Source organism: Fusarium verticillioides, chromosome 6 (genome assembly GCF_000149555.1).
Source record: "Fusarium verticillioides 7600 chromosome 6, whole genome shotgun sequence".
Classification (NCBI taxonomy): Eukaryota; Fungi; Ascomycota; class Sordariomycetes; order Hypocreales; family Nectriaceae; genus Fusarium; species Fusarium verticillioides.
In genome coordinates this window covers 2,097,895-2,116,241 of record NC_031680.1, presented here as the reverse complement: position 1 = coordinate 2,116,241, position 18,347 = coordinate 2,097,895, and the positions used below count along the sequence as shown (strand labels likewise).

Genomic DNA, 18,347 nt, shown 5'->3' with positions numbered 1-18,347 from the left:
GTTGAAAAAGGACTTGCACAAGCCCGCCCTGCTTTATACACCAACAGGAGTTGCGAGCTCAACCGCTTTCACATCGTTTCTATTCATCACCAAGTGTCTGCCTCGCGGGCGCCTTAAACGCCTCTTAATTTGTACAGGCTCTGACAGACTTGCTGTGAAAAGAGTACTGCAGCACATGTACCGAATAAGGCTCTGTCAAGCAACTAAAAAAGATGATAGAAGACCAGTAGATTGGCTTTGGCCCCCCTTATTTCCTTTCCATTGCGTCTCCATATCCTGGGAAGGTTATACAGAACTTCCCATCACCCTCAGCTTCAACCATCCTCAGAACCTCTGACACACAGCAAGATCACAAACACCTAATTCACTTACCAATAAGGGAAAACTCGTGTACCACTGATTTGTATACCTCGATGATCTTCAACCCTGTTCCTGCTGCCAAAGCCTTCGTTGTCCCGGGCTAGGAGCAAGAGATATCGGACACAAGCAACGCTTAGCCACCCAAAGGCCAAACTCACGCCTTCAACACCCCATCAAAAAGCATCAAAACAATCCAATTCGCAGCCAAGATGATGGCCAAGCCATGGAACGAATACCAAGGAACTATCACCAAGCTGTACATCAAGGAGGGTAGAACACTCAAGGATGTCCGCAACATTATGAAGTTGAAGTACAACTTTGACGCTTCGTGAGTCCTGGTCTTCAACATCCGAAACGCTGTGAGAGACTGTCTTGCTGACCACCGTCACAGAATCCGCTCATATCGACAGCATTTTGATACTTGGGGAGTAGGCAAGTATACTTGCAAGAAACGAGAAGAGCGCCGTCGCCGATCCGTCAACAAGAGCCTGTCCCTCTCCCCATCACAGTCTCTCGCAGACGTCATCATAAAACAGGAAGAGGCAAGCTCGCCAGCTTCTTCGTCAGGCTCCAGCCCCGTAAGCCGACGCTCATCAGACCAGAAACCTCTGCCTGTGCTGAAGCAGCCCATCCTCTACCCAAACTTTTTCCAGGACCAGATGCGCTCTCAAGACGATGCCCAGGCAAAGATTGATGCTTCCCGGGCGCCGTTGTGGGAACGCCTGGACATAGACATGCTTCGCAGTTCCCAGAATGCTCAAGCCATGCTGCCGTCGTGCGTATATCCCTCTGTTTAGTGCCCGGAACCAAAGCACTAACATGGCGTGTGCAGAATCATGCCAATCCAGTCTTATAACGAGGCTTCGAGCTGGCCAGTGCCTCGAGGCTCGTCATCGTATCTCAACAGCCCCCCCCAGTCCTTTGACCGACCACACTTTGAAAGTATGGTCCCGCGATATGTACCTGACCAGCCGCTGTACCATCGTGACGCTGGACTCCGGTCGGGCTTGCGAGCTCCAGACTTGTCCGTGGGCAGACCAAACCCGGGGGATCTACTTCACCACATGGTTGGCTATCACGGCGTAGCACAGGGGTAGAGCATATGTAGACGACAGACAGTACAGATGAATTCGACTAACACGATCTTTCTGGTGGGGACGGGACACGTTCGAGGATAGAGAACATCGTTGGGTCACACACTCCTTTCAAAAACATTGGTTCGGCAGTTGGGACAGACAGTTGATCTTGGGACGTCTCATATTAAATATATACGTTATCCTAGCAAGGATATTACTCTAGCTTGTTTCCACTTACCGGTTACTCTCAATTGATTTCATTATTTTCATTCTTGCTTCGTGATAAAGCGTCAAGTGACCAAGCTGGTCTCTATCCTCAGGAAAGGGTACGAGATAAGGCATGCGACAGCTTGTCGCTTGACAAGTTGGTTATCCAAAGTACAGCGTGGCAACCAGGCATACCATCTACGATAGCACTCTATGAAAATGCATTGACTGTAAACCTTCAAAGTCATGTTAGCGACTTGTCATAAATGCATGATAAACATCGAAAGAAGAATGCAATAGGAATTTCAGGGTAAGGTGCCTTGTCACAGGCGTTATCGTCAAAGCAATATGGCTACGTTGACCGTCGTGATATTGTAACATCATTTAAGAGGGATTGAGGAGACAGAAGACAAGGGAAAACTAACCTGATGCTGTGGTCAAGCCCACAACGGAGTAAGTGAGGATAAAGGTTGAGTATGCTTTCGAAATGTCAGTCGCTATCGCTGGAAAGACTGCATTGACGTGTCGTGAAGCATCTCGATCAGGGGATAAATGAATTGTCGTCGTAGCGTGAGCTCGGACATATGCTTGTCGTTTTCATTTTGGATCATCATAGAGATGATGTGAAATGCGAATGCAGGGGCCAGTCGGCTACTCACGTCTTGATTATCTGAAAATTGGTTAGCTCAAGTCGCCTAGTGTTTGCGAGCAAATTTGTAAAAGAATCGCGTGTCAGGAAATGCATGAATGGTAAAGTAGGATTGTGTCTGCATCGAAAACTCGTATAAGACTCGTCATCTAAAGGGTTCATCAGGAAGCGAGGATGCTGCTGAAATATGTAAAATTTTACTTACGGTTAGGTAGAGCCAGAGAAGTCTGAGTGTTAGGATTGAATGGCAGAGTACTAGCACTTGAGACATGTTAGCCTCAATGGCCCGAAAACATCCAACAAGTGAAAGTAGATGGTGACGAGTCAGTGGGCGAGGTTTTCTAGGCCTGCCGCAAAGTGGCTTTTCTTGCTCATGTGGTATGATTCGGAGCCCAGTGCCGCTTCATCATGAAAGGTCGGGTGCGGGTCGAGATGAGATATCGCATACCTTGCTAGTAAAATCTTTTTTAGGTCAGCGCAAGCTACTACATGCCTGGCAACAAGTGTGAAGAGGGGAGTCTCAATCAGAAATAGCCATTTTATATCGTCAAAGAAGAACTCAGCCGGTAATTTCCAGCGTATATTGTAAAAGAAATGATCATCACGAGAGACGGGGTAGGATGCAACAGGAGACGCTGTATATGAACGTACCATTTCAGCCAATATCGGGCGTTGAGGAAAGCTTGAGCATTCTCGCAATGATCCACCGCTTGGTGATGAAAGAGCTATTCCAAGGTCAGCGCGTGCTCAGAAATTGCAAAGTGCAAAAGCGAAAGCGAGATCAAAGTCTTTCAGACTGACGTGTAAAAAAAGAGGTTTCATTCCATTTAGGTCAAAGACTCTAGTTTGCGGTGTAAGGTGTCATCAGGAAGAAATGAGTAGCCGCGCAAGATATTGCGCCGTCTAGAACGTACCTCAGCTTGATTGTTTGTTTCTTTTTGTGTTGTTGAGAAAACCTGAAGAAGCTTGGAAGAGTAAAAGTTTTTGTAGAGAAAAAGCTCGGACAAAAGTTGCAATGTGGGGAGCACGGACCCTTATTCTTCCGCCTCCGCATCTCCCAAGCAAAGCAGAAGTATAATGTTCGGCGACGAGCGACGAGCAAGAAACGGTCCACATCGAGAAAATTCAGTGAAATATGGATCTCTTCAACTGGATTTAAGATTGCAGCTCTCGAACTACAAGGGTTTTGGTGGAGTAACAAGAATTGTGGTTTGAGATTTGGGGAGGTTGGTGAACAAACAGAAGTGACCCTGATCTCTCTCCATCCTCGATTGCCATCACGTGATATCGCGTTCATCCTCACGCGCCTTTCGTGACATCGAGTCTGTGACGCCATTACTTCCTCCGTACCGCCCGTAGACACAATATACCAACCATTTATCTTATAGAAAGATGCCTGAGATCGCAGAAGGTCCGTTTGAGACCCGAGTTTCGAGATGAAGATTCCAATGCTGAGCCTGAAATAGTTGCCCGTATCGTCCATTTCCTACGCCTTCATGTGGTCGGGAAACGCATCGTATCCGCTTCTGCAATAGATGACAAGAATGTGTTTGGCAAAGTTGGTACAAGTGGTGAGGAAGTAGAAACTGCTCTGAAGGGGAAGAAGGTTAGGAATTGCCTGCTACAGTTTGCGTTCATCGTACTCATCATTCTAGATCGTTTCTGCAGGAAGCCAGGGGAAATACTTCTGGTGAGTAAACTCACGGCGTTGTTATAAGATCAACCAATTTACCAACGGCAGGATCACCCTTGACAAACCTCCGCATCTGGTAATGCATTTTGGAATGACCGGTAAGCAAGTCTAGCGAAGAAACGAACCCAACAAAACAATACTAAGTCAAAGGGACAGGTTGGATGCACATCAAGGACGAACAGACAGCATATACCAACTACTATAAGAAGATGAAAGAGGGCGAGCACGAACAATGGCCGCCCAAGTTCTGGAAGTTCCAGTTCAAAACCGAGGGTTCGCCTGGCGTAGAAGTAGCCTTCACTGATGCGCGTAGGTTTGGTCGCGTGCGGCTTGTCGACTGTCCCGGAGACCAGATAAGGAAGCATTCGCCTCTGGTAGAGAACGGACCGGATCCAGTCGTCGACCTTGATCGTTTCACTGAAGATTACTTGCGTTCCAAGATGCGAGCCCGTCATGTCCCTATCAAGGCCCTCTTGCTAGATCAAACGATGATCAGTGGAATTGGTAATTGGGTGGCTGACGAAACACTCTACCAAGCTAAGATTCATCCTGAGCAATACTGCGATTCGTTCAACGATGCCCAAATCGCTACCCTCTATGAAATGATCCGCTATGTGTGTCAAACAGCCGTCGATAAACTGGGAGACTCAGACGAATTCCCCGAACACTGGCTCTTCAACTATAGATGGAGCAAGGGCGCAAAGGGCGCAGCGACCAAGCTCCCCAATGGCGAAAAACTGGCTTTCATTACAGTTGGCGGACGGACAAGTTGTTATGCGCCCGGCGTACAGAAGAAGACGGGAAATACAGCTCCCGGCATCAAAGAGGAGCCTCTGGAGGAAAAGGCCGAAATTAAAGCTCCCAAGAAGTCAAGAAAGAAGTCACCAGAGGCAGCCGAGGAGAACGTCCAGCCTCCAAAGAAGAAGCGCACAAAGGCGACCAAGAAGGAGACGAATGGAGACGCCATAAAGACTGAGGATGCTGCCGAGGAAGCACAGCCAGATGTTGGGCGAAGAAGATCCACCCGCCTCAGGAAGTAGATGCCTAGTTCTGGCTCTAAGAATGCAATGGATGAGTAGCCAAATGGTCGAGCTGGCTTGTCTCGCCACACCGCATGAAGTCTTACAAACCGTGGCCTGGCGTAGGGTACATAGATATTGGAGACTTAGCCGAGTTCTCCAAACTTAAGGAGCATGGAATTTGCATAAACACGACATGGAACTGCATAAACTAATGACAAAAAACAGATATGATCTGGACCTGAAGCTGCCACGAATTACCTAATAGTCAACAACGCCAGCTTAAAAGCCAGGAACAAGCATGGGTGAGAGGAGGGATATCTTTTTCATTGTCTTTTCAACCGCCACTTTTCGGGACGCCATGAAACCCAGTCTATGCCAAAATACCCCCTAGGAATCCAGAAACAGATGCAAGAATACAGGAACCAACTGAAGGTGGTATCGTCAACCATCAATTGCCCTGTGGATATGTGTGAACATGAATCAAGTAGAACAACCAGCCACTCGCCCGCCATATTCCCAACAAATTCTCCTAATAACCATTTCCTATGATAATGTCGGTTTAGTTGCCATTGGACTCAGCGCCGTTGGCCTCGAGCTTTCCCTCAGTCTTCTCAAGGTATGCGACCAAATCAGCAATGGTGCAGACCTTCAAACCCCACTTTCGGGCGAAAGTGATACAATCCTCGCCTCTCAACATGCCATGATTATGACGAAGAGCCTGGCCAGGGGCCTCCTCGCCGACGTCGACAATTTCGCAGATAACCGCGGCATGGGCCTTGCCAGCTAGTCGGCAGAAGTCAACAGCAGCCTCGGTATGACCCGGTCGCTGTCTAACGCCACCAGGGCGGGATCGCAGAGGAAGGACATGGCCTGGACGGCGGAAGCTATCAGGGCGTGCGTTGGGGTCGGCGAGTGTGCGGCAGGTTAGAGCGCGGTCGCGAGCACTGATTCCGGTTGAGACGGAGGGGTCGGCTGAATCAACTGAGATGGTGTAGGCGGTACCTCGAAGGTCCTGGTTGTTGGGGACCATCTGAGGAAGGTCGAGAGAGGTAGTGATATCGGGGGAGAGAGGAGCGCAGACGTAGCCGGAGGAGTGGTGGATAAGGAAACCCATCTTCTCGGTTGTAACATCTTCAGCAGCAATAATCAAATCGGCTTCGTTTTCTCGTGAAGGGTCATCAAGCACGACGAGGAATTCTCCATTCCCTGCCACATTCAATGTTAGCGCAGTGACACATGAGAGGATTATAGGAGCCACGTACGGAAAGCCTCGATCGAGTCGGGGATTGAGTCAAACTGGTTCTGGGGGATTGTTGCGGGCATCTTGGAGGTATGATGGGGAATAATGGCAGAGGAATTGGACAGTGCAGGGTATGGAGTGTTGCAACAGCAGCAATTGGTATCCCAAAGAGAAAGCCTTGGTTCTCGACCTCGGCTTGTGACTGTCTGCGACGGGACGCACGCACGAGGAGAGCGGGTTCGGAGGCGGAGACGGAAGCGGCGGCGGCACGCGGGGGTTGATGAAGGGTCAAGTCAAGGAGGGGAACGGAACTGTTTTTTTTTTACTGGGGACTCAGATATGGGGAGCCGATTAGGTGATTGTTAAGCACCAAGAAGAAGTTGAGTCAGCAAAGAATTGATTGAGTGAGGGAGCAATAATTCAGGCGATGGAGAGCGAACTGCAACTATCAAATATGCTCGGATACGGCATTTGATTCTCGCATCGCATGATTCAGACACAACCTTTTTTCTCCAAAGCAAGCCAAGCCCCGCTCCGCAGTCCGGTCTTAATCACAGCCGCGCGGTGAATTTCCCGCTCGCTTCCTTACGATCGAACCCGGCTTATCCGGTCTAAGTAAGCCCAAATCCCATGAAGGCCTATCTGAATGCCGAGTTACTTTCCCCTCGGAGCCATTGGTTGTGAACCCGTGGTGCATTGTCGACAGGGCACTGATGAGCTCACATGTCATTGCATCGTTGGTGATTCCAAAACGGTCTTTACTTGATCGGGCAGTTGAGGTAGTATTCTTTTGATTCTGATTGGTCAGTCATGGCTCACTCATTATGTCAGCTTTGTTGAAGACGTTGTCAGACTAAGGAATTGCGAAGCATCAGTCAGCGAGAGACGATAGAAATTCTTGGACTTTGGTAGAGTTGTAGTGGAACCGATGGCGGAACCGTCCGAGTGCACCCTGCGATCGAGTTGAATCTTGTCATCGTTGAACCTTTTTTCAGGGTCCATCGAGACTGACTATCTTATCTTGCTTGGCTTGCAGCTTTGTCATCCGCTCATCGATCCTCGCATCATCCACACCTTACCCATTCCATTACCACCTACCAACCAAACCGTGACCTCTCTTACTTCACCCCCGAGCCTCCAAATATGCCGGCTCCGTCCCGGCCGGCGGGTGCCCTCTTCCGCAACCTCGCCCGATCAAGTCGGCGGCCTTTAGCCCTCCCATTGCCGGCGAGCCATACCATCGCAGCCTCTATTACGACATCGCCAACACCTCGATGGCACTCCACGTCCTCGCCCAACTCGTCACAGAATTTCTCCTCTGTCAACCCCGATGAGGTCTCGCACTTCAATGCGCTCGCCGCCGACTGGTGGGATCCTCATGGGTCCTCCCGGCTACTTCACCTCATGAATCCTTTGCGTCATGACTTCATTCGCGCTTGTCACCGCACCGACCCCGATTCTCCCACTCGAGACCTGACATTCCTTGATATTGGCTGCGGCGGTGGTATCTTTGCCGAAAGTGCAGCTCGTCTACCGACCACGAGACATGTCACTGCTATCGATCCCACCCCCGAAGTGCTCGCTGTGGCACGTTCACACGCTCGCAAAGATCCTGGCCTTCGCTCCAAACTCGAATATCGGCAAGCATCAATAGAAAATCTTCCTCTTCCTGCGACACCACAAGAGGCCTACGATGTGGTCTCGTTGTTCGAGGTTATCGAGCATATCGATGCTCCAGGCGCATTCCTGGACAGGGTGCGCCCCTTCGTCAAACCTGGTGGATGGCTTGTTATGAGCACCATCGCACGAACGTGGATGAGTTGGTTTACCACCAATTTCATGGCCGAGGACGTTCTGGGCATTGTTCCCAAGGGAACACACGACTGGAACAAGTATCTCAACGAGGAAGAGTTGCGAACTTTCCTCGCCGGTCGAGGCTGGAGCCACCCGATGGTGCAGGGTGTGATATATGTCCCCGGGCTTGGCTGGAAGCAGGTCGATGGCAGTGAAAAGGTAGGTAACTACTTCTTTGCTGTGCGTAAATCCGAGGCCTCATAGGGTTGGCTCAGATGTGTATGATTCATGTTGCTATACGGTTACACAAAAGTTTGGGGTCGCAAATGATCGAATGACAGTCAATTGTAATATAGTGTAAAATGATTAGGTAGTTCGCCAGCTGAAAGGCTCTTACTATGTAAAGTATAATCCGATAGGGGATTTGTCAACTATTAAATTGGCGTGATTCCACATAAAGCTCCTGTAACAGGGCATGCGTCATGCGAGGATCAAACTTGGTCCTGCTAGAGACTACCAATGGGCATTTTGGTTGGTGAGAACTATTCTCTTCGCTCAGCTTACCTATTGTAGAAAAGAGCGTACCTGTATACTGTAAGGCTGGGGAGTTGTCGTCGTTTGCAATGTCAGTCAGAACTAGCAGTTCCTAATGTCGGAATGGGCACCACCGAACCAGTAACATCTCACAGCATGTTGCGGCTCTGCGAGCTGATACAGCTTCATGCTCCTGGATCCCTACCACTAATAAGGATTTACAGCTTACCGGGATATGATCCTTGGCGTAACAGGTTTTCGCGTTGCACGTCAACTCGTACAGAACAAACAGTGCCTCACGTTGAGCATGAGGTATCTATTTGGTGTATTTGTTCTGAGCAACAGCGAATCGAATCTAGAAGACCTCAATTATCTAAGAGGGTCTTCACATGTTTTGATAGGTACCTTAGCTAGCTAGGTATCCTTGACCAGACAATTACGAGGCACTCACTGTACGTCGGGCTTCATACAGCTACCCGAGACAACCCCGCCCACTAAGATCCAATGCCTTAGCCGACAACGCCAGGGCAGATTCCGCTAATTAAGAGGGCTGACAGACTCCAAAACGCCCGATGATGAGCCTCCGATACAGTGCAAGACCGGGTTCATGGCGGTACCTGGGGCGGCAGAAACGAGGAGTCAGTGGCTGCCCCGTAACTGCAGCTGCAACGGTTCCTCCACTCCCGTACCCAAGGATGGAACCCACTTGACCTGGGCTCCTCCTGGATTGATCGGCCTTTTCCTCTTTCTCCTAGCTACCTACATCAAATTCAAGGTACCATTTCTAATAATAATGACTGTCGTTCGTTGACAACTATTCCAGTGTTTCTTATTTCATCGTCTATCAGTCGTTTATTTCCAAATCAGCTCGTCATTTGTTTTGTTTTTTTGTCTCGGCAGGTCTTGTCTCAATCAATCGCTCGCTGGTGTCTTGCTTGACTTGACTTTGTCTCGCCCTTTTAGTTATTGTCTTGCTATGGGTTTGATTATTTGTTGGATGACGACGACTCCTACCGTACCCTCTCACCACTCCTGAAATACCGGTACCTGATCGTTGCATTGCTACGAAACGACACCTCTTCCTCCGCCGTTATGGCGGTTCATCGCCTCATTTGTTCTCCTCTTTATATACGATTTTTGGTTGCTTCTGCCTTGGTGTCCCTATCATTCGCACAATTTATCCCTAGCTCCGATGCTAAGGCGCGTAACCTCACAGTCGTCCGTTCACCAGCAAATCGGGATGTGACTGTCTCTTATAAAACTCCCGAAGGCGTCTGTTCTACAGCATTCGACTCTCAAAAGCAGTACACAGGTTGGGTGTCGGTTCCCGGGGATTATCCAACCAATCTCTTCTTTTGGTTCGTCGAGGCTCGTGAGCGGACTGACAGTCTCACTATCTGGCTCAATGGAGGACCAGGATCCAGCTCACTCTATGGTTTCTTCACCGGCAACGGGCCTTGTGAAGTTGTCGAGAAAGGGTTAAATGAATACGAAACGCTTGTACGAGAATGGGGCTGGGATCGAGCCTCTAACATGCTCTTTATCGATCAGGTAGGCAAACCTCGAGTATCATCGCCAACTCACGAGAGCTCACATGCACCTTTCTAGCCCAACCAAGTTGGCTTTTCATACGATACGCCTACCGACGGCACACTAAACTTTCTCAGTCAAAATGTTACTGAGCCTCCAGTGTCCTACCCGGAGCTTCCAGAATGGCTCGTTCCCAATGGCACTTTCAGTTCCAACAATGGAAATTTTACTGCCAATACTACTGAGACCGCTGCCATGGCCGTTTGGCATATGGTCCAGGGCTTTTTGACCACGTTCCCACAGTACCAGCCTGCCTCGCGTTCTCGCAACAACTCACTTGGCATCAATCTCTTTGCCGAGAGTTATGGTGGTCGCTACGGCCCTATCTTCGCGGAAACCTTTGTACAGCAAAACGCACGACGGGAGAGCGGGGAGTTGCCACGCAATTCAACCATTGACGTCCATCTCAGTTCTCTCGGCATCGTCAATGGTTGCGTTGATATGGAGATCCAAGTACCTTACTATCCAGCATTTGCCAGTGACAATACATATGGCTATAAAGCTTTATCTGATAGCGACGCCAAGTTCAACCTCGACAAGTTCTCTGCTGAAGGCGGCTGTCGCGATCTTCTTCAAAAATGCGCCACCGATGCATCAGTCAGCGATCCCGAGGGCGAAGGGAACGAGGAATCCATCAATGAGATCTGCTTTGAGGCTCAAAGTAGCTGCAATGACATTCAAAACGCCTACTCTAGTTCAGGTCGTGGCTGGTACGATCTTGCTGCGCCCCTAGCCGACCCTTTCCCACCTATGACATTCTTGGAATACCTTAACCAAGACTCTGTGCAAAAAGCTATCGGTTCTCCTATCAACTTTACAATGACCAACATAAACGTCAATCTCGAGTTCCAATCCACGGGCGATCAGGCTCGTGGCGGCAATATCGCCCGTCTAGCTTCTCTCCTTAATTCAGGAGTACGGATTGCCCTGATATATGGAGATCGTGACTATATATGCAATTGGCTTGGCGGAGAAGCTGTTTCGCAAAGCCTGGCCAGCGAAGCAGGCGGCGAATACAGCATTCGCTTCCCTGACGCTGGATACGCACCCATCATCGTCAATGATTCATACATTGGTGGTGTTGTTCGTCAGTTCGGCAACCTATCTTTCAGTCGTGTTTACCAAGCAGGCCACGCTGTGCCTGCTTATCAGCCTGAGACTGCCTTCCAGATTTTTGCTCGTATCATCCTTGGCACTTCAATTTCTACTGGCAAGGACATTGATGCCGCCACGTATAATACTACAGGTGATGCCAATGCGACGCATACTGAAGATCTTCCCAAGCAATTGAACCCAACGTGCTACGTCCGGAACTTTCAAGGCAGTTGCGATGAGGGTGCCCAGGAACTAGTCAAGGATGACAAAGGGACTGTGGTCAACGGCATACTGTATACCTCGAAGGAAGATTGGCCGCTACAAGCAGAGACGACGGAGACACCAACGACATCAACTTCAGATCCCAGCTCAACATCGGATATGACCGGTGTATATACAGCAACTGAAACACCTGATGCTGCAGCATGGAGCCCGCCCAATTCAGGGCTAGTTGTTGCCATTGCTGGCGTTCTGGTATTGCAGGCTGTTGCATGAGCTCCCAAGTCTGAGGGAGCACTGTATTGTTTGTTGCACCTGCGCAGCACAAGCGGAGAACATTGTTATAGAAGAATTTTGGCGTTATCCCCCAAGGTTTTATGGGTAATGGTAATTAGCACCGGTTGGAAAAGCATCGCATTGTATGTTTCTTATTCGCATGAGGCTCGTTGAGCCAAATAGCGCAGGGGTAATGAACACTCAAGATACCCTACGTTGTCATATATATAATATTTCTAGAGTAAAATATAGCACATTCCGGAATACCCTCTTGATTTCTATCCAAGTCCTTTGATTCTCTCGGGCCATTCTGTTCTTCACTTTTCATTCTATTACATAACTATGTGCAGCATCTGAAGACTGTTCTCAATTGCTAGATTGGTTTCTATCAGTTCTAGCACTGGCGGGGTATCATTCTATCATGTCTTCGTAGTGAACAAACTCGCACGTTTGACCTAAACCCGTGGTCATTCTCCTCTCCTCTCCCTCTTGAGCGGCCTTCCGGGGACAGCCTGTGAGCCTCTAACTCGAAGTTCGTCGTCGCCGTCGCCTTCGTCATCTTCGTCCATCATTTCCTGCTGCTTCTGTGCCAGACGAACACGCTTGATACGGCGCGCCATGGCTTGGTCCTGGAAGAACTCGTGGTCGAATCGCGCACGCGTGAATTTCTGTACACTACGTTAGTCAACGGTACTTGTATGATGGAGAGTGAGCGGACCTGCGAGCATCCTGCTTGTGGACATTGAGACTCTCCTCGCATGGGTAGATACTCGAGCAGAGCGGCCTTCTCGAATGTATGTTTGCAGTTTCGGTTGGTGTAAGGATCCTTCATGGGTTGTAGTGTCAAGGGGCAGTTAATGCTCTTGACCTCGCGCTCAACAGCAATATCATCGTCGTCGTCTCCGCCCCCGGCACCGGCTCTTTTGACATCAATAGTCATGATAGGTTCGCCGTCGGAAGTAAACCAGCGTGAGGCATCGGGCAGTGGAGGCCCCTCATCGCCAGCCATAGCATCGTGCCACAGCTTTTTGAAGCCAGCGTAGTCGTTGTTGAGAGCATAACGCTGGTGGGCGGACATTTTAGTATATTCAGCGTCTTTCTTCTGGCGCAGTTCTTTGTAGATTTCAAGTAGGCTTGTTGCAGCCAGCGGCTCCTGCTCGTCGTCCTGTTCGCCGTCCTGCTCGCCTCGCTGAGCGTCCACTTGTCTTTGTTGGGCAGCTTCTGCACTGGCCTTGTCATACAACTCGCTGAACATGACATCTTCATCTTCCAATTCGGCTCTGCGATCGATCATATCACGAATGGCCTGTTCCGATGCCGCTGTCAGTGTGTTGATGCGCTCCTCCAGTTCAGGGAGATGAGCTTCAAGGCGTTGCTCGTCCTCGGATTTCTCTGTCTCTTTCTCCTCTCTTCGGGCTTTTAGACGGGCCAGCTCTTCACGCTGCACGCGCAATCTCTCGTGTATATCACTGATGCTAAAGCCAAGCAATCGGACAGATTCGTTGATCTGCTGTTGATATGCAGCCGTTGAGCGGGTGTTTGACAAGTCGTGCAGCTTGCGGCGAGCAACATCGGTGAGTGGACATGTTGGTGGTTCGTACTCAGGTAACTCTGTAGATGAATTACCAGTGCGGTTGATGCCTCTCCGAGACATGTTGGGATCTTGATATGGCAGCTGTATAATTAATTGAGGATTGTATCGATGTTTGAGCAGTTGGTGTAGTGTAGTCTCTGTTAGCAACGCGACACGCGTTAATTGAAAGAGAGACGCGACATTCACATGGGTGTGTGGCCCAGTGCGCATCGCCTACCCTAGACCTGCCTCTTGCCCCATTTTGATTTGGCCGTTTTGAAAGCCTGTGGCTCTCATTGGTAGGCGCCCAAACGGTGCTACTTTACTAACACGGATTGGAAAGACATCTCGATGAATTGAATGTCACAAAGTCAGAGACGACAATATGACATGTTTCGCGAACGAACCGAACGGAGCAGGGGCACAGATCACGCGCCTGTCGATCTGAAGAATGGCGGGAATCGGTGTCAATCAGGGTCCCTCCCTCTGGAACCCGAAATCGCAGCATCATTGATCCATATCACCTTGACAAAATGAAGAGAATAACTAATGAGGATCAACTACCTGACATTTGTAGCGAGTGTGGTAAACGGCCAAAAGATGCACAGCAGTCGTCAAATACGAAATCACGAGAATAGCGATCAGTTGACAATGTCTGGGCAATGCATCGACGTCAACTGCACCTTCAGAAGCGAGGATGGGTTATGCCAGTAGCTCAACCCAGCCCAGCCCGGCTCGGCTGAGTTAGTACCTACCCACTCAGCGTCACCGGTGACGATGGTAGAGGTCTAGACTCTATGAGGACCAGGCACAGTGTCATAGCCAGAGCCAGAGCCATAGCCATAGTCATGGACTTGGCCATGGACCTTCTCCAACATCTCGATGCACTTTCCGATGTCTGCGGTCGTTAGCGAAAACCGACCAGTGAAATCCTTTTCTGGGGCGTTTGTCTTGAATCGGAGACGAAAGAAAATAAGGCGGGCGGGAGGGGGAGACGGAAGCCTCCAATATGCTTGTGTTTGATCATGGCAACCAAGACTTGGTTCCACGCATCGAAGCCTTAGCAAGCCATCGCGCCTCAACACCAAACAAACTCTTTCTCATCCTGGACCCGTGCATCGCGCATCGGCTACAGCATCGATCATGCAAAAGACGGTTGCTTGTGAAATGGCCAAGGCTCGCCAACAACGCATGCACATACGCATATGTGTTGCTTAACATTAGCGAGGAGGGTCCAGATCAATCGAGTCGAGGCCGACAAACGTTGATATTGGCGCATCGTCGATGCTATCAAGAAGCCATCGTGATGACGGGTAGACGAAAGCCACAACAAAAAACAAAAAAACAACCCGGAAGCGATCAATATCTCTTGCATCTGATGATCGAATTTGAAACGCCAAGAAGAAACAAACAAACAAACAAACAAACAAACAAACAAACAAACAAAAATGACAGTCGATAATGAATCCGTGAGGCGCTCACTGTATTCCGTCTGTATATTCGGCTTGATTTATGAAAGCAAACTGCCGACGACGAGATACAGTCCATCGCACCGATCCAGAGGCCTAGTTCAAAGTACTCAGCGATCTCAGCAGTACGTACCTTTCCGTTTCACCAATCTGACAGCTCGTTCCTAGACTAAAGTGGAGATCCTGGTCGATGAGTACCGATCTTGTGCCTCGAGACTGTTGCTGGCGATCTCTTCAACTGCTCGGGGACCATGAGAATCGAGCACTTTGAACCAATCGAAGAAGACCCTACGAATTGGGTTCCTTTACCCCTACCCATACGTATTACGCATACACCTGACTTGTGGTATTCAGACCCCTGCTTCAATGCCGTTCAATGACTGTTGGGGCTGTTTGTCGAAGCAAATATGAGGCTGTATTGCAAGCCCTCAGGACTCAAGAAAAGGTGCAAATCATGCTCAAATACAACCATTCATCCACGAGAATGTCCTCTCCTCATGCTCAGTGAGATGCGCGCTACTTGAACTCCCAAAAACCAACAGCTGCAGTTCAACACCATAAACAACACAGCACTAGTTACATACAGTACTTGGACAAGAATAGCTATACTCACACCAGATCGTCATCACCCACACCCCCAAAGCATCGCCGCCTCTGTCAATTCCTTTTCAGGGTCCATCACGATTTGCCTTCGCATTTGGAAGTCATTGAAAGCTCCGCCCGCACAGTTATTCCCTGACAAGTCTGACTGTCTTCTGGGGCCTCATCTGGGATAACTATCCAGCCGCATCCTGGACGATCCACGAGTTCCTCCTTACTTACCTGCTAGTCCATTCATCCCTCAAACTTGCAACCTATCCGCTTCTAACTTTTCTATCCGACTGATACCTGACGACTCCAACATCTTGCAACGCTGCTAACTGACTCCGTCATACTGACCGCGTTTATTCTGGTGCTACCTCAGCTGGGGACACAGGGGCCCGGGTCTATATATCACCTTACTCATATCTCCTGTTATCCTCGACATGACAGCTTCCATGCGTGCCATCTCTTCAACACTACCTCTGGGCTTTCCAACATCTCGCTCGCCCTCTCCTCACTGCTCAGCCATGGCGTCCAAGACAGTTCCAGCTATGAATCCCTGGGAGGTCAATGCTCTCAATGTACGTTTTGGATGTAATCTTGTTTCAAAGTGGCACCCATTGACTTTTCATAGTATGAGTTTCCTCAAGAAGGCTCCTTCAACGTTGACGGCACAGTAAACTCTGCAGGTACTTGGCGTCGAGTTCAGGACCCCGTCATCTACCCCGGGCTCTACGCGCCCAGTGGGATCGACATCATGTCCATCTTGGTGAGCCGACTTACACCGTCACTTCTCTGCCCACAGGCCACTAACAGTGAAACAGTTCCGTGTCATGGGCCGACCAAACCCTCAAGTTGTTCTTGGTCCAGTGGACTGTTCTGTCGCCCTTGTCGTGTGCGATATGGGCCAGGCCGACGCCCCCGTTATCTATGTTTCTGAATCGTTCTCCGAGCTCACTGGATATACAGCCCGTGAAGTTCTTGGGCGAAATTGCCGCTTCCTCCAAGCACCGCCAGGGCATGAAAGATCTCTCGACAGGAAGGGGACGGACAAGGTCGCTTCACACCGCATGCGACAGGCCGTCTGTGCTGGAAGGGAGATTCAGATCCCCGTTACCAACTACAAGAAATATGGCCAACCCTTCAACAACTTACTCACCATAATCCCCGTCCCTGTCGATGAAACTGGCTGTCGTTACTGCATCGGCTTTCTGAGCGAGATGGATTGAGTGAACAAGCCAGCCGCGATCTTGCAGTGTTTGATAACACCGTCGACGACTTGACAACATAGTGATAGTCTCAATTGTTGAACCGCCAACGACGTCACCATACAGCGCCGCACAACGAAACAGGGGCTCTCTTCGATGAAATTTCACAACGACACCAACTTCTTACACTTATTGGTATACGAACCTGGTCTGCCAGCGTCTTGGAGATTCTTGTCCAACTTGCGCTCACTCCATTTTGTGGAGATGCTCACCCAGTTCCGGTATCTCTTTGCTTTAAGGCATTTATGAACATTTACGATACCCTTTGCATTGGCATATTATTCTCTCAGTCAACACATTCACGGCTCCTCATATCAGAAGCACTTCAAGGTGTTCAGGTCTTTTTCTTTACTAGAACAAATGGTTAAGCGTTGTTATTCTGTCCCCACTGTTACTGTTTTTGGTCTTTTCTTATCATAGTTTGATGATTCACGCTCTCATGTGAAACTTTTGGATTTTTAGATTTTTTTTAGCTGGAAATCAAGCTCGGGCTTGCCTAGTACAGCAACGTGGGCCAGGAAAAGACAGTTTTTTGTTTGTTTATCATAGACGTCGCTGTCAGGCACGAGCATATCATGTTGGGCGCAGGAGGAGTACATACATACGTACATTTGATTTGATTTGATTTGATTGATTTGCTTGGCATTGCGTGTCGTTTGACTTGAAGGGCGAAGCAAGATGGTCACGGGGACCCAAGTCAGAATACGATGGGATACAGTATCTGACCGCCGCTGTCAGATCATGGATACACATACTTGTACATACATACAATATAAACATTCTGAACCAACAGCATTTCTTGTTGAGCCGGCCTTTACCTGTGATTGCCCCGTATCAGCCGGAGACCCTTGTCTCGATCTCCAGACCTCCCTGTCATGCTACGAGATCGAGCCAAGGGCTATACAGATCAGACCAACACTGTACTATTGCTGTACACTGATGCCCAAAAACTCAAAAAAACAAGTAAAGGGACAGCAAAATGGGTCCCAGACGTTTCCTGTCACTACCAAGCTTGGTAAAGGCGCAAATAAAGTTTTGTGTCAGAACTTGGCGATTGCTTCAACAAGTTATTAAGAGGGTCTGGGATATCAGCTCACAAGGACTCTTCATGATTTTACTAATAAACACATTCAACGCAAATTCCAGTCAGTGGACACCGCTCATCATGTACGTGGTGTCGATATCGGGTCGAAGTATACCAAGGAAACTCTCCCAGAGACTGACAGAGAGCCGTCGTGTAAGTGCGGTGATTACCTTACACACTTGCTTGACGTACACCCGAACAAATAACATATTTCCAATACTGAACTCCTTCGAATTTGCTTATTACTACTTTCAATTAAGGCGCCCTTTGCGATAAGTTTCCGCAGCAGGCTCCATGGTAGGATTTGACGATGATGTCTCTGAAACACACGTCCTGACATTCCATATGAAGCCGTCTTGGTCGGCGCTTTGATAAAGGGGACGCTCCAATGAGCCGGACTCTACAGGCCTGTCTACGGGCTACCAAAGGGTGGGACAGTGCTTAGCTGACGGTCACACCTTCGGGGTCTTCTGATCTCTCAGGGATTCAAGCCAACTCAGCGTCTTTCTAGCAGTCCCTGTTTACCGCCGCTTTAGTCGCAATTAGAGAAGACTGACTAACTCAAAAAAAGTGATAGACTAAACGAAACCATGGGTTGATAGTGCAATGATACTCA

The 18,347-nt window shown here is 49.2% G+C and overlaps 7 protein-coding genes across 10 annotated transcripts; 5 read left to right on the top strand and 2 right to left on the bottom strand.

Moving 5' to 3' along the window:
- The first annotated feature begins 242 nt into the window (after window positions 1-242).
- Window positions 243-1,626, top strand: FVEG_02119 (hypothetical protein). The gene is made up of 3 exons (XM_018889267.1): window positions 243-688; window positions 752-1,135; window positions 1,193-1,626. The coding sequence occupies exons 1-3, from the start codon at window positions 570-572 to the stop codon at window positions 1,455-1,457; spliced, it is 768 nt and encodes a 255-aa protein (XP_018745374.1). The 5' UTR covers window positions 243-569; the 3' UTR covers window positions 1,458-1,626.
- A 1,940-nt stretch (window positions 1,627-3,566) lies between these two features.
- On the top strand, window positions 3,567-5,526 carry FVEG_02120 (formamidopyrimidine-DNA glycosylase). 2 transcript variants are annotated; one of them, XM_018889268.1, is made up of 5 exons: window positions 3,567-3,703; window positions 3,759-3,898; window positions 3,948-3,982; window positions 4,034-4,083; window positions 4,142-5,515. In XM_018889268.1, the coding sequence occupies exons 1-5, from the start codon at window positions 3,685-3,687 to the stop codon at window positions 5,023-5,025; spliced, it is 1,128 nt and encodes a 375-aa protein (XP_018745375.1). In that variant the 5' UTR covers window positions 3,567-3,684; the 3' UTR covers window positions 5,026-5,515. The 2 variants fall into 2 exon arrangements, with proteins under 2 accessions (XP_018745375.1, XP_018745376.1); XM_018889269.1 differs by lacking the exon at window positions 3,567-3,703 and having other exon boundaries at window positions 3,725-3,898; window positions 4,142-5,526.
- FVEG_02121 (3,4-dihydroxy-2-butanone 4-phosphate synthase) lies at window positions 5,100-6,756 on the bottom strand. The gene is made up of 2 exons (XM_018889270.1): window positions 6,270-6,756; window positions 5,100-6,213 (listed from the first exon to the last, which is right to left on the bottom strand). The coding sequence occupies exons 1-2, from the start codon at window positions 6,328-6,330 to the stop codon at window positions 5,567-5,569; spliced, it is 708 nt and encodes a 235-aa protein (XP_018745377.1). The 5' UTR covers window positions 6,331-6,756; the 3' UTR covers window positions 5,100-5,566.
- FVEG_02122 (hypothetical protein) lies at window positions 6,717-8,576 on the top strand. Of its 2 annotated transcripts, none has more exons than XM_018889271.1 (2): window positions 6,717-7,026; window positions 7,079-8,576. In XM_018889271.1, exon 2 carries the CDS (start codon window positions 7,391-7,393, stop codon window positions 8,303-8,305), a length of 915 nt encoding a protein of 304 aa, XP_018745378.1. In that variant the 5' UTR covers window positions 6,717-7,026; window positions 7,079-7,390; the 3' UTR covers window positions 8,306-8,576. The 2 variants fall into 2 exon arrangements, with proteins under 2 accessions (XP_018745378.1, XP_018745379.1); XM_018889272.1 differs by lacking the exon at window positions 6,717-7,026 and adding an exon at window positions 7,032-7,050 and having other exon boundaries at window positions 7,117-8,576.
- Window positions 8,577-9,339: 763 nt separating this feature from the next.
- On the top strand, window positions 9,340-12,061 carry FVEG_02123 (hypothetical protein). Its single transcript, XM_018889273.1, has 2 exons — window positions 9,340-10,126; window positions 10,184-12,061. Exons 1-2 carry the CDS (start codon window positions 9,668-9,670, stop codon window positions 11,753-11,755), a joined length of 2,031 nt encoding a protein of 676 aa, XP_018745380.1. The 5' UTR covers window positions 9,340-9,667; the 3' UTR covers window positions 11,756-12,061.
- On the bottom strand, window positions 11,892-14,755 carry FVEG_02124 (hypothetical protein). Its single transcript, XM_018889274.1, has 2 exons — window positions 12,474-14,755; window positions 11,892-12,423 (listed from the first exon to the last, which is right to left on the bottom strand). Exons 1-2 carry the CDS (start codon window positions 13,557-13,559, stop codon window positions 12,223-12,225), a joined length of 1,287 nt encoding a protein of 428 aa, XP_018745381.1. The 5' UTR covers window positions 13,560-14,755; the 3' UTR covers window positions 11,892-12,222.
- On the top strand, window positions 13,864-17,449 carry FVEG_02125 (hypothetical protein). 2 transcript variants are annotated; one of them, XM_018889276.1, is made up of 4 exons: window positions 13,864-14,922; window positions 14,978-15,960; window positions 16,014-16,148; window positions 16,204-17,442. In XM_018889276.1, exons 2-4 carry the CDS (start codon window positions 15,823-15,825, stop codon window positions 16,606-16,608), a joined length of 678 nt encoding a protein of 225 aa, XP_018745383.1. In that variant the 5' UTR covers window positions 13,864-14,922; window positions 14,978-15,822; the 3' UTR covers window positions 16,609-17,442. The 2 variants fall into 2 exon arrangements, with proteins under 2 accessions (XP_018745383.1, XP_018745382.1); XM_018889275.1 differs by having other exon boundaries at window positions 13,864-15,960; window positions 16,204-17,449.
- Window positions 17,450-18,347: the final 898 nt, after the last annotated feature.